This window comes from Mirounga leonina, unplaced genomic scaffold (assembly GCF_011800145.1).
Source record: "Mirounga leonina isolate KUSES-001 unplaced genomic scaffold, KU_Mleo_1.0 Mir_93, whole genome shotgun sequence".
Classification (NCBI taxonomy): Eukaryota; Metazoa; Chordata; class Mammalia; order Carnivora; family Phocidae; genus Mirounga; species Mirounga leonina.
In genome coordinates, this window is record NW_023270854.1 from 7,575,469 (window position 1) to 7,587,781 (window position 12,313).

The following is a 12,313-nucleotide window of genomic DNA, read 5'->3' on the forward strand; positions in this document are numbered from 1 at the left end:
CAGGTACATTGGGGGTTAGGGCTTCAACATACCAATTTAGAGGGGATACAGTTCAGTTCATAGCAGACCCTTTTCAGTCAAACTCATTAAAGTACAGACTAAAAAATAGAAAAAAAGAAAGGATCATAGAATCTTTCACTTTTAGAAAGAAGAGTGAAAAATTAATGGAGAAACCTAGCCATTTTCAATGAGTTTAGAAGGATAGCTGCGAAATGACATTAGTGTGTCATTTAATACAATAATACCATTGCAGTGCAAAATTTTATATTAATAAAATTTCCAGTTTTAGCCATTTGTCCACTTACCTCTTTTCTTAAAAACCACTTTATTGAGGTATGATTGACATACAAAAAGCTGTACATATTTAATGTATACAGGTTCAGGAATTTGGAGATAAGTGTACACCGCTGAAATCATTACCACAATCAGTGTTGTAAACATATCTTTCACCTACAAAAGTTTCCTCCTGTCCTCTATATTGTTTATTTTTGTGATTAGAATACTGAACATAAGATTCATCCTCTTAGCAAATTTTTAAGTATATAATACAGTACTGTTAACTGTGGGCACCATCCGTTAAATTCAAGCAAGCAATGATTATATTCTATTCCACTAAAAACCTTGATTTTTAGAAACGCTATTTGATCTGAACCTAGAGGTTCCCTTCTTTGTACACATTGAACTTGGACTTGTTGCTTGACTATGTTATGACTACATTATTTTTTGTAAACCTGTAGCTATCAGTGAAACTTTTAGAATCAGAATTCAGAAGTGAACCAAAATGCATAGCTTGAGCAGCAGTGGGACTATGGTAAACGTATTATACCTCATCAATCTTACTTGAAACATTCTTCTTTTACAGTAATTTTGGAGAAAATACTAAATGCTTTATAAAAAGATAGTTATTTCTTTTTGAAAAGAAGTTTCAAAAAAGTTAAGTCAGTTGGAGGAAACACTAATAACTTAAGAATGGTAGAACAAAATAATAGATAAGCTCTTTAAAAATGAGGAATAAACAGGAATCATGTTCATAAAAGATATGTAAGCACCCGATGCTTTCTCTAGAAAGAGGTTTGTGAGTTATAATTTTTATTCTTATTTATACCTGGATTTAATTTTCTGTGACATTTGCTTGTTTGAATTGTGGAATAGGATTTTTATTCATATATAAATTTATAGGGCACTATTTTCTGTAAGTGCCTTTTATAATTTAGGATCATCAGTGTCATAAAAGTATGATCTCTTATGTACCAGAAAAATTAAGAATCCATGTTACGGAATTGGATTCTTTGATTTGACAACTTTTCTTTAATCTGAACAGGTGAGGTTTACTTCGCTGGGATTAGGATCAGCACTGACCACCCTTGAAACTGGTTGTATGGCATTGTCAAACAGTTGTCAAAACATTTCTGGTGGGCTCTGGGGAACGGTGGTGAACATTCTTCTGGACCAGTCGGAATGTAGTATGGTGCGCCGGGAGGTACGGCTGTCCCTTTAGCACTTCCTCCCCTTTCAACCGTAGAAATTCGTTGTGATGGTCTTTAAAAATCATACTCTCTTTTCAGCACTGTGGACTGATCACCCACCATGATCTTTTCTGCCTGCAAAAACACCCAAATAAAATGATATCAGAGAATAAAAAAGATACTAATTCACAGTAAATACTGGAGTCCTTTATTTTGACAAAATCAAAGCTGAATTTGCTATATTTTATACAAACTCTTCTATATAATTACACATTGAAAGGTAGTTCACAGAAAAAAATTCCTTTTCTGTTACCTCAGTGTATATGAGTAATATCCATAAAGCTTTACTTGGGACGAGTGGCTGTCAGAATACTCTGTAGTAGTTACCCTGTGACCTAAGAGGAAAAATAAACCCTACTTTAAATCTTTCTAAATAATTTGTGGTTTTCTTTCGTTGCTGCTTTTCCTGAAATGATGATTGATGCAAATATTTTTAAAAACAGTAATGAAATAGTGATTAGAGGCTTATGGAGGAAGCAGCAGCTCCAGGGCCCACCATTTGCCAGTATTCGGTTCCAAAATCCAAATGCTGTTATTTTCTTGTTATTTGTTTTTTAATAGTAATGCTTAAACTTGTAGCTTCCTCTTGATTTACCAATTTTTAAAGATATCTACTGACTTAAGATGGTTGAAAATTTCACTCTCTTGGATCCCCTCCATTACCCCTGTTATTCACCCTCATATAGTCATCTTCACTATATAGATGACCAGTGTTCATACTACTAAGATTATTTAATTTGACCATCTTCAGGACGTGGAAGATAAAGTTGGACGTTTGTGGTTTGTATTTTTAGTTAGGACTTTTTTATTGAGAGGAGCTTGTATGAGGGAGAGAAAGAGAAGGGTGTGTGTGTGTGTGTGTGTGTGTGTGTGTGTGTGTGTATAATAATAGAAACATGAAAGTGTATTTCTTAACTGCTACCAGAACAGTTTATATTTTATATTTTATAGATCATTTTTTTGGAAAAATAAAATTCTGAAATGGGGAAAAGTCTATTTCCTGATGAAATAATTTCACCCACTGTTAGGTCATCATATAACAAGCAATGAGCTCTCATATTGATGTCTCAGCTTGTGCAGTTGCCCAGTGATACGTTTTTTATTATTAAATTTCAATATATTGGTTATTTCAGAGATGACAACAAGGTGGCAGTATTGACATTTTCTTTTTTTTTTTTTTTTTAAGGCTGCATTTATTCTTCAGAATCTCCTTGTAATTCCAATGCCTTCAGTAATTATAAAGGATTATACCTGGCAGGTGGGTGACTTTAAACAGTTATCAAGCTAGTAGATATTTGAGATTAACTGATAAAGTTTCAGCATGTATATATATATAAATATATATCTGTCATTATTGTTGAAACTATGGCAACAATATCTCTTAAAAGAGAATGTGGAAATTTTCTTATACTTGATCAGATTTACAAATTTTTCTCTGTAATGTTAAAGATAATTTTGAGCAGAAATAATAGCTAATATGGTGTTTACCATGTACAGAAATAATAATAGCTAATACAGTGTTTATTATGCACTCTTCTAGGAGCCTAACAATATTTAACTTAATAATTAACTTGTGTAATTGTTTGAATTCTGAACCACTAATTATTTTCATTTTGTAGATTAAAGAAATTTAGCACAGAAGGTTTAAATAGTTTGCCCTGATTCACACCTTTGCTTTGAGTCTAGCTAGTCTCTCTTACCCACTCATTATACTGCCTCTCTAATTTAATAATAATACATAAATTTGTTTATGGTTAAGAATGCATTAATGTTAATGTATTTTTTCCTTTTCTGGATTAGCGCAGTTAAGGTCATAAGTTATCTTTCTTTGGTTTTTACTGTATTAATTTTTTGTTCTGAAAATCAAGTCTGGTAGTACCTAACTTTTTTATAGCCTGCTGCTTTTTAGATGATTTGGAGAATAGAAAAGTGCTGTCATTGGGGAGATAAGATACGCTCTTTCTCTGTGTGTGTTTACTAATCATACTGTTGCATCTCACTCTCCAGGATCCTAGACAAATCCAAGGTCTCTTTTAAATTTTCCATTAGAATATATCTTTGGAGGAATTGCTAGATCCACTTGCACCCGCAGTGAGGGCAGCTTTTCAGGCAGTGACCTGAAGCATGGGTCCAGGTCAAGGCCCACATCTCATTTAACTCTTGGAAGGCTCAGTTTTCCACACCTGACACATCCAGCTTAACTCTGCTAGTTATGGAAAATCCTAGGCCACTTTTCTACTTGTTCCTCTAATTTGTATCACATTTTCTTCTGATAATGGTTGCTTATTCATAGTCTGCATTGTAATAAAACCATAGGAGACAAAACTGGAAGGAATACACAGGATTAATATTTATGTTAATGGTGTAGTAGTTTTGATGCTTGTTATACAATAACTAGATTTTAAAATGTGTTGTTTTGGGCTCAAATACTCAAATCATCTCTAGTCCCATTGTTAAACTAGTGACACTTGTGTTTTATATGCTTGGTAATGTAATGCCGATGAATTTTTTATTGTTGAAATAAATATATAAAAGCAAGAGTAATACTACTTCTGGGCTCTATTAAAGCTCTTATGACATTTTGTTATAATATAGAAGCATGCATAGATGTTCATGTTTTTCTCTTACAAGTTAAATAGTATACAGTTCCTTTTTGTTGCTAGTGACATGCTTACTGCAGCTTTTGGTTTTATTATTCTCCACTTCTTTGCCATAGAATTAATTTTCTACTAAAAAGTTGAAAATAGTCCTTTTTTTTTTTTTTTTTTAAAGATTTTATTTATTTGACAGGGAGACAGAGAGAGAGAGGGATCACAAGCAGGGGGAGCAGCAGACAGAGGGAGAGGGAGAAGCAGGCTCTCCGCTGAGCAGAGAACCTGATGTGGGGCTTGATTCCAGGACCCCAGGATCATGACCTGAGCCGAAGGCAGACACTTAACCGACTGAGCCACCCAGACGCCTGAAAATAGTGCTTTAAATGAGCTTTTGGAGTCTTTTGCCTTGCTTATTATGGCCAGAATCAATTTTTGAGAGCTGCTCTAATTCAAAATAGTATTTGATGATGAAACTTTTGCTAGTCTTAAGCAAAATTAGAAAAATAAGCTTGTTTTTTTGTTTTTAATAAGCTCTGATTTTCTTCCTCTCTTTTTTTTTGATCTGGTTTTTTTTGGTCATTATTTTTGGTTTTTAAGTGTCCTTAGCACTATGAAGAGTTGGTAGCCCCCGTTTTTTTTTTAAATATTTTATTTATTTATTTGACAGAGAGATAGAGAGCACAAGTAGGCAGAGAGGCAGGCAGAGGGAGAGGGAGCAGCAGACTCTCCACTGAGCAGGGAGCCTGATGTGGGGCTCAATCCCAGGACCCTGGGATCATGACCTGAGCCGAAGGCAGCCGCTTAACCGACTTAGCCACCCACGCGCCCCTGTCCCCCATTTTTAAAAAAAGTTTAGTGGTACTTTAAATCCCAAAGTGAAGACAGCTGTTCCAAGAAGGGAGCAAAATAGTCTTCAAATACTTCAGTGGACTTTTATAATCTCCAAGAGGTTGTGACCTTTGCCATTCTATTACATCTAGAAAGAAGGTGCTACAAATCCAGTATTCTAAAACTTAAAACTGTCTTTGGTAGAATGATGAATAATAATCTTATTCAAAAAAATGTTATATTCGCTTGTCTTTATGTATATTTCACAGTATTTTGAGGATAGAGCAGGAAGCAGCACCAGTATCTAGAAGCATTGTAAATATGTTAATTTGGTTGAGGTAGATATTTCATTAATTATGTTTTACAAAAAGAATTGCTTTTACTGCTTTCCACTTTGTTTTGATGCCTGAAGTCTAAGTTGATACGCTCTATACTATTGTTCCACTGGGCATTCTGCAGTATTCTTTTTGTGATTACTGCCCCTTTCCAAATTCTTTTCCTACACACCCAGAATAAATTCCTATTTCATGTCACTTCTGGAATTGTTGTACTTCTGAGTGGTGATAATTTGCATATATAAATTATGTAACTGGTTGGTTTTCCTTTTATTGCTGACTGCTAGAAAGTTTAGAGCCTTCCTATCAAATGTGGCTTATCTGGTATATTGTTTTTTGGCTTTATTCCTGGTTCTGATATTTTCATACCTTTCTTTTTCTTTCTTTCATTCCTGCTATACTTTCACTATCATGTTATAATTTACCTTTCCTTGTAATAGTCCTTAAATCTTTTCTGGAACAAGGTGAGGCATAAATCACTTAAAACATTTTAATTTTAAAAGCATTTATTAAAACATACTCTCAGTAAACCATATAATCCATTTTAACTTTCTTTAATCAGACACAGCATTTAATATATATATCAATAATTTAGGTTCTTTTTCATGTACTAACTTTATTGCCTTACTTTGTATCTCTCTTTTTTTTTTAAGATTTTATTTATTTGAGAGAGAGAGAGTGAGAGAGAGGGAAAGCACAGAGGGAGAGGGAGAGGTAGAAGCAGACTCCCAGCCGAGTAGAGAGCCCGATGTGGGGCTCGATCCAGGACCCTGAAATCATGACCTGAGCCATAGGCAGACGCTTAATCACCTGAGCCATCCAGGCGCCCCTGCCTTGCCATACTTCTTACCAATTAACTTAATCTGTCTGTGTAGAATGTATGTGACCATATTTTTCATATATTTCTTAAATGTTTCTCTCAGCCCCCATCCCAGACATGATAGTGCTTCATTAGTCTTTGCTAGTGCATAATGATATTGCTAAGTAAATAAAGTTAAAAATCAGGTCTTAAGTTTTGTAGGATGATACAGAAGTGTGGTGGATGTGGGCAGTCCCCAGGAGCAGGGGAAGAGAAGGAGCCTGACTTCAGTGCAGTTTCCCTCAGCACCCAACACTTTAGGGGCCTGAAACGCTGGCTCCTACTGCAATGAGAACTGAGTTTTTGGTGTATCAGTCCTGGTGTGCATCAAAGTACTGTTTTTTGCTTTTCTAAAGATTTATTTATTTGAGAGAGAGAGAGCACACGTGCACACGAGTGGGGGTTGGGGCAGAGGGAGAGGAAGAGAGAGAAAGAATCCTCAAGCAGACTCCCCGCTGAGCATGGAGCTGGACACCGGTCTCTATCCCAGGATCCTGTGATCGTGATCTGAGCTGAAATCAAGAGCTGGCCGCTCAACCAACTGGGCCACGCAGGCGCCCCCAAGGCCCTGTTTTTTAAGAGTGATGCTGTAAATACTGGGCTTCCCTTCTTGAAGACTACAGCCTTCTCAGGCAGAGAAAACAGAATCATTGTCCATGCGGCTCTAAACTCGCATGCTCCCAGCTCTCCAGTCTCTTGTAAACCGGTTCTCTACAGTCTGACTTGGATTTAGTACTCTTGTATGTGGAAGGTTCTGTTGCCTGGTTTAGTCTGAGAACCATTGTCACAAATCCATATCCCTGCAACTTTAATAACCAGAATGGGATTTTAGAGTTGATTATAACAAATTTATTAGCTAGATAGGGATAATCTATGTAGTTTGTTTGAGTTCATTTCTGTAAACATTTGTTGAGTACCTAAATTTTGGGGCCTCACAGGTAATCAGATTTAATTCTCTGGGGCTTATGGCCTGTGGGAGAAGACAAACATGTACCCAGGGAACATTGCTATAATATTTTATGTAGAATCATGTTAGCTTATGCATAGTTTTTATAATATTAAAGTTGTTCTTTCCACTTGAAAATGTTATCACACATTTAAATGGAAAGGTAATTTCATGCACTTAAATATAGCGACTTGTCAGTTTGTGGTGTAAGTACACTTGTTTATGCTTTAGTTCCTTTCCACATTTGTTAGAGGACTTTGACTTGTCTATATATATTTTATTTTAACTTTATTTTGAAAAAAATTAATCTTATATGAAAGTTGCAGAAACAGTACAATTTTTATATACCTTCCCAAATGTTAAAATTATACCAAGTTTGCTTTAGCTCTGTCTGGTAGTATCTTTTCTCTGAACTGTTCAGAGTTGCAGGCATAATGCTTTTTCCCCTAAACACTTAAGTGTGAATTTCCTAAAAATGAGGACATTCTCCTATAAAATCGTTATAATAATTATTATAATTAGGTAATTATTCAAAATTTTCCAGTTGTCCCACTGTTGTCTCATAGGAAAGAAAAAACACCACCCCAGTCAAGATCTAGGATCAGAAATACATGTTACAGATGGTTGTCATATCTATTTCATTTCTTTCATCTAAAATAGTTCCTGAATCTTTAACATTTATGACCTTAGCATTTTTGAAGAGTACAGGCTATTTAGTTTTTGTAATATTCTTTAATTAGGTTTATCTGTTCTCATGATTAGATTCAGGTTATACATTTTTTGACCGAAAAGCATAGAAGTGATGTGTTCTTGTTAGTACGTTGTATCAGGAGACAGGATCATCTCTTTGTCCCATTACTGGGGATACTGACTTTGCTTACTTGGTTAAGGCAGAATCTACTTGTTTCCTTCGTGTGGAGTTAGTTTTTCCTTTTGCAGGGAGACACTCTGAAACTGTATCCATATCTACTTCTCATCAACTTTCTTCTGCTAGTTTTAACTTCCATTTGTGATTCTTGTCTGAAGCAATTATTACAGAATGGATGCCAAGTGGTGACTTTCTTAATTCTGTCATTCTTTCTACATTTATTACATTTTACTGTAAGAAAGAGCTTTCATTTCTTCCCTCTTTATTTATTTACTTTTTATTTATTTACACCAGTGTAGACTCAAGATTCTTTGTCTTACGAGTTATAGCCCGTTTCTGTCCTTATTTATTTAGATATTCAAATTGTTCTGGATTTGACTAGGTGAAGCCCCTTCATGAAGAATCTTTTGTCCCTTGGGGTGCCTGGGTGGCTCAGTCGTTAGGCGTCTGCCTTCGGCTCGGGTCATGATCTCAGGGTCCTGAGATCGAGCCCTGCATTGTTCCGCGGGAAGCCTGCTTCTCCCTCTCCCACTCCCCCTGCTTGTGTTCCCTCTCTCGCTGTCAAATAAATAAAATCTTTAAAAAAAAAAAAAAAAAAAGAATCTTCTGTCCCTTTAATGTGTTTTCTTCAGTCTTTGAGCACTTCCATATTTTCTGGTATAGCAAGATGTTCCAGAATTTCCAGCCCCAGCCTGGAATCAGACATTTGCTCAGAGAGCCCTGATTTCTTTTAATGGAGAATTGTATTTAGAAATGAGATCTGGGTTCTAAATATGTTCATTGTTCCTGGGCAGGGGGAAGGAGTCATTGCTTCCATGTACTCATAGTGGACACAGCTGGAAACCTGCGTATGTGTTTGTGTGTTTTAGATAGTCGACTCACTTATAGTTACAGTATATATCATTTCCATATTTAATGTGGTAATTACCAGTACATATTTTTCATATGATGTTCATCCTGAATCATTGTAAGTGTTGGTTTCGCAAAACAATAAATACTTGGTGTCAGAGAAGCAGTATCATTTTATCTATATTCATAGTTTCTATGTAGTTAGGGATTTCTTATGTAACTAGCGTCATTTTTTCCAATCTCTGGATTATATTAGACCAGTTTTTTCTACTTATTATATATCAAAATAATTCCTTTTTTTTCGTTAAAGATTTTATTTATTTGAGAGAGAGAGAATGAGAGAGAGAGCACATGAAAGGGGGGAGGGTCAGAGGGAGAAGCAGACTCCCTGCCGAGCAGGGAGTTGGATGCGGGACTCGATCCAGGGACTCCAGGATCATGACGTGAGCCGAAGGCAGTTGCTTAACCAACCGAGCCACCCAGGCACCCTCAAAATAATTCTTTTTTCATCTTGAAAATATTCTCTAGTCTTTTTTTTTAAAGATTTTAAGTAATATATACGCCCAGCGTGGGGCTTGAACCCACAACCCTGAGGTTAAGAGTCGTGTGCTCGGGTGCCTGGGTGGCTCAGTCGTTAAGCGGCTGCCTTCAGCTCAGGTCATGATCCCAGGGTCCTGGGATCGAGTCCCGCATCGGGCTCCCTGGTCAGTGGAGAGCCTGCTTCTCCCTCTCCCTCTGCCTGCCTCTCTGCCTACTTGTGCTCTCTATCTCTGTCAAATAAATAAATAAAATCTTAAAAAAAAAAAAAAAAGTCGTGTGCTCACCCACTAAGCCAGCCAGGTGCCCCTATTCTCTGCTCTTTTTAAATGTAATTTTTATTTTGCTTCTAGTTCCTTTTGAACCACAGCTAAATGGGTATATAGTACTGGGACACCAGGAGTAAAATATATGTTTTTAAATTAATATTATAGCTTATTGCATCCTTGAGAACAATATTTTCAAATTAATTGGAGTGTTTTATGACATAATTTGCTGTTTTTTTGCAAACTTACTTATAATGGTACCTGGTAATTTGAAGAGTTTTCTTTCTTTGCATACTGTCCTTCTCAGCTCTCCTTGGCAGTTTTGCAGATGATCTGGCAGCCCCAGCACCCACCTGAGGGCAAGTTTGGTAAGGATATAGACATCCTGAGACAGAGCAATTAGACCATGCTGATTTCCCCACTATGCCAGAAGACAGCCCCCATCAATTACTGATGGATCTGTGGAGCGAAGCCTTGTGTATGCATGAAAAGCTTCATTGTTCTGGACCTTGTACCATTAGTCATCTGTGGAAAGCCTGAGTCAGACCATCTTTTGTGCATATGCTGGGCTTGGCTCTACTGCCTTGAGTAAAGCTCTGTTGCTAACATGCCATTGCCGCTAGGAAGTTTTGGCACGTGGAGAATGGGGATTCCGGCTTCATGCTTAAGTAAAATAAATCGAATAAAAAAAAAATCATGGTGTAATATATACATATTCCAGATTTGGTCTTCTTTGAGAACTTAAAAATATTTTGAATGAATTGTTTGAATTTTTAGAAGAATTTTTAAAGTAATAAATATATACAATTAAAACAACCATTAGAGCTTATAATGAAATTTACTGCCTCTCTTCATTCACAGAGACAGCTTTACCTCCTACTGATTTTAATTCTTCAGGTAGTTACCTTCATATCTCTAAATAGTAGTTTGCAATAATGTTTGTTCCTTTACTGTGTTGATACACAGGAGTTAGCTCATTTAAATAATGTCCTGCAAATTTAGTTCTATTACCAAACTTAGTTTCTCCACCTGCTGTTTCTGATCTTGTTACCTGTGGATGATCTCTCTGTCCCCGCCGTTTAGAAGGTAAGGACGTTGTGGCTAAGATGTTCCTATCCTTTCACTTCTGCTAATCTTTGTCAGTTTTATCTTTTACTTGGTGAATGTTGATGACATTTACATTCTCTTCCGCAGCCTTGATTTATCTATAAGTTGATTCTAAAAATTGAAAACTAGTAATTTACAACAGAGCCACTTACTGGGCTGTGGTTATACTTTTCTATCTCTGCTTCTAGGGCTGTGATTTCTCTGGTGCTCAGAAGAAAAATTTTCTGATATTTATATATATTGTATGTATACCTACATAGGGGTGTGTGTGTGTGTGTGTGTGTGTGTCATTAAAAAAGTGGTTTAGGTGATTTTTTTTTTTCCTATAGAGTTTCTGTCTATCTAATTTTTTTTTGAATTGTGAGTTTATATCGTATCTAATGTTTTTCTAAACTCTTAGTCATCCTTTCTTTTCAGTTAGGATCCTTTATCCTAGAAATTATCTTCAAATAATCATACTCCTACCTAAAAACAAGTGCATGCATGATAAACTTAATGAGTTCTTGCATATTTGAAAATGTATTTAAATTGTACTTCAATTGTACTTCCATAGTTTAGGTAGTTACCAGATAGGTTGAAATCATTCTTCATAAGAATTTTGCTCCATTGTCTTCTGACATCCCATACTGCCGATGAGAAGTTGGATGTCCATCTGGCTTTTTTACCTCTTTACGGCCAACTTTTTCATTTATCATCATCTCTTTATCTTTTTTTTTTTAAGATTTTATTTATTTATTTGACAGAGAGAGACAGCAAGAGAGGGGACACAAGCAGGGGGAGTGGGAGAGGGAGAAGAAGGCTTCCTGTCGAGCAGGGAGCCCGATGTGGGGTTTGATTCCAGGACCCTGGGATCATGACCTGGGCCGAAGGCAGATGCTCAATGACTGAGTCACCAGGCACCCCTATCCATCCTCTCTTTATCTTTGAGGTCCTAGAATTTTATGGTTATGTATCTTTTTTCATTGCTCTTGCTTGACACTCATTAAGCTCCTTAATTTGAAGACATAGATGTTCTATATCTTTTGGCTCTGACACATTTTTTCATATTTATTTATTTTATTTTTTAAAGATTGATTTATTTTAGCGACAGAAAGTGCGCGTGCTTGCGCACAAGTGGGGGGAGGGGCGGATGGAGAGGGAGAGAGAGAATCCTCAAGTGGACCCCTTGCTGAGTATGGAGCCTGACTCAGGGCTCAATCCCAGGACCCTAAGATCATGACCTGAGCAGAAATCAAGAGTCAGAGGCTTAACTGACTGAGCTACCCATGCACCCCTTATATTTATTTATTTTAAAAATCATTTTTCTTTTTCCTTTGTTCTATCTTTCCACATATCATGAGTCCCATATTAAGTCTCTTGAATTGATTTTCTTTTTATCTCCTTATCTTTTATATTTTTATCTCTTAGTCTTTATTTTCTGGGATACTAATCCTTTTGTTCATATCAGAATTAATTTAACTTCTTCAATCTTGGTAGGCTGAAATAATTTTCACTGATTTGTAGGCAAAGAAAAAAAAACAGGCTTTTTTTTAAAGATTTTATTTATTTATTTATTTATTTATTTATTTGAGCGAGAGAGTATTCAGGCAGTGGGGGAA

At 36.2% G+C, this 12,313-nt stretch overlaps 1 protein-coding gene across 4 annotated transcripts in view; it reads left to right on the forward strand.

Annotated features, from left to right (window-relative positions):
• RTTN (rotatin) overlaps positions 1–12,313 on the forward strand; it is a 152,266-nt gene that overhangs the window by 82,014 nt on the left and 57,939 nt on the right. For all 4 annotated transcript variants that reach the window (XM_034996118.1, XM_034996119.1, XM_034996121.1 and 1 more), the window contains 2 exons: positions 1,322–1,480; positions 2,713–2,784. In XM_034996118.1, the coding sequence (XP_034852009.1) occupies positions 1,322–1,480; positions 2,713–2,784 (231 nt within the window). The remainder of the gene's footprint in view (positions 1–1,321; positions 1,481–2,712; positions 2,785–12,313) is intronic.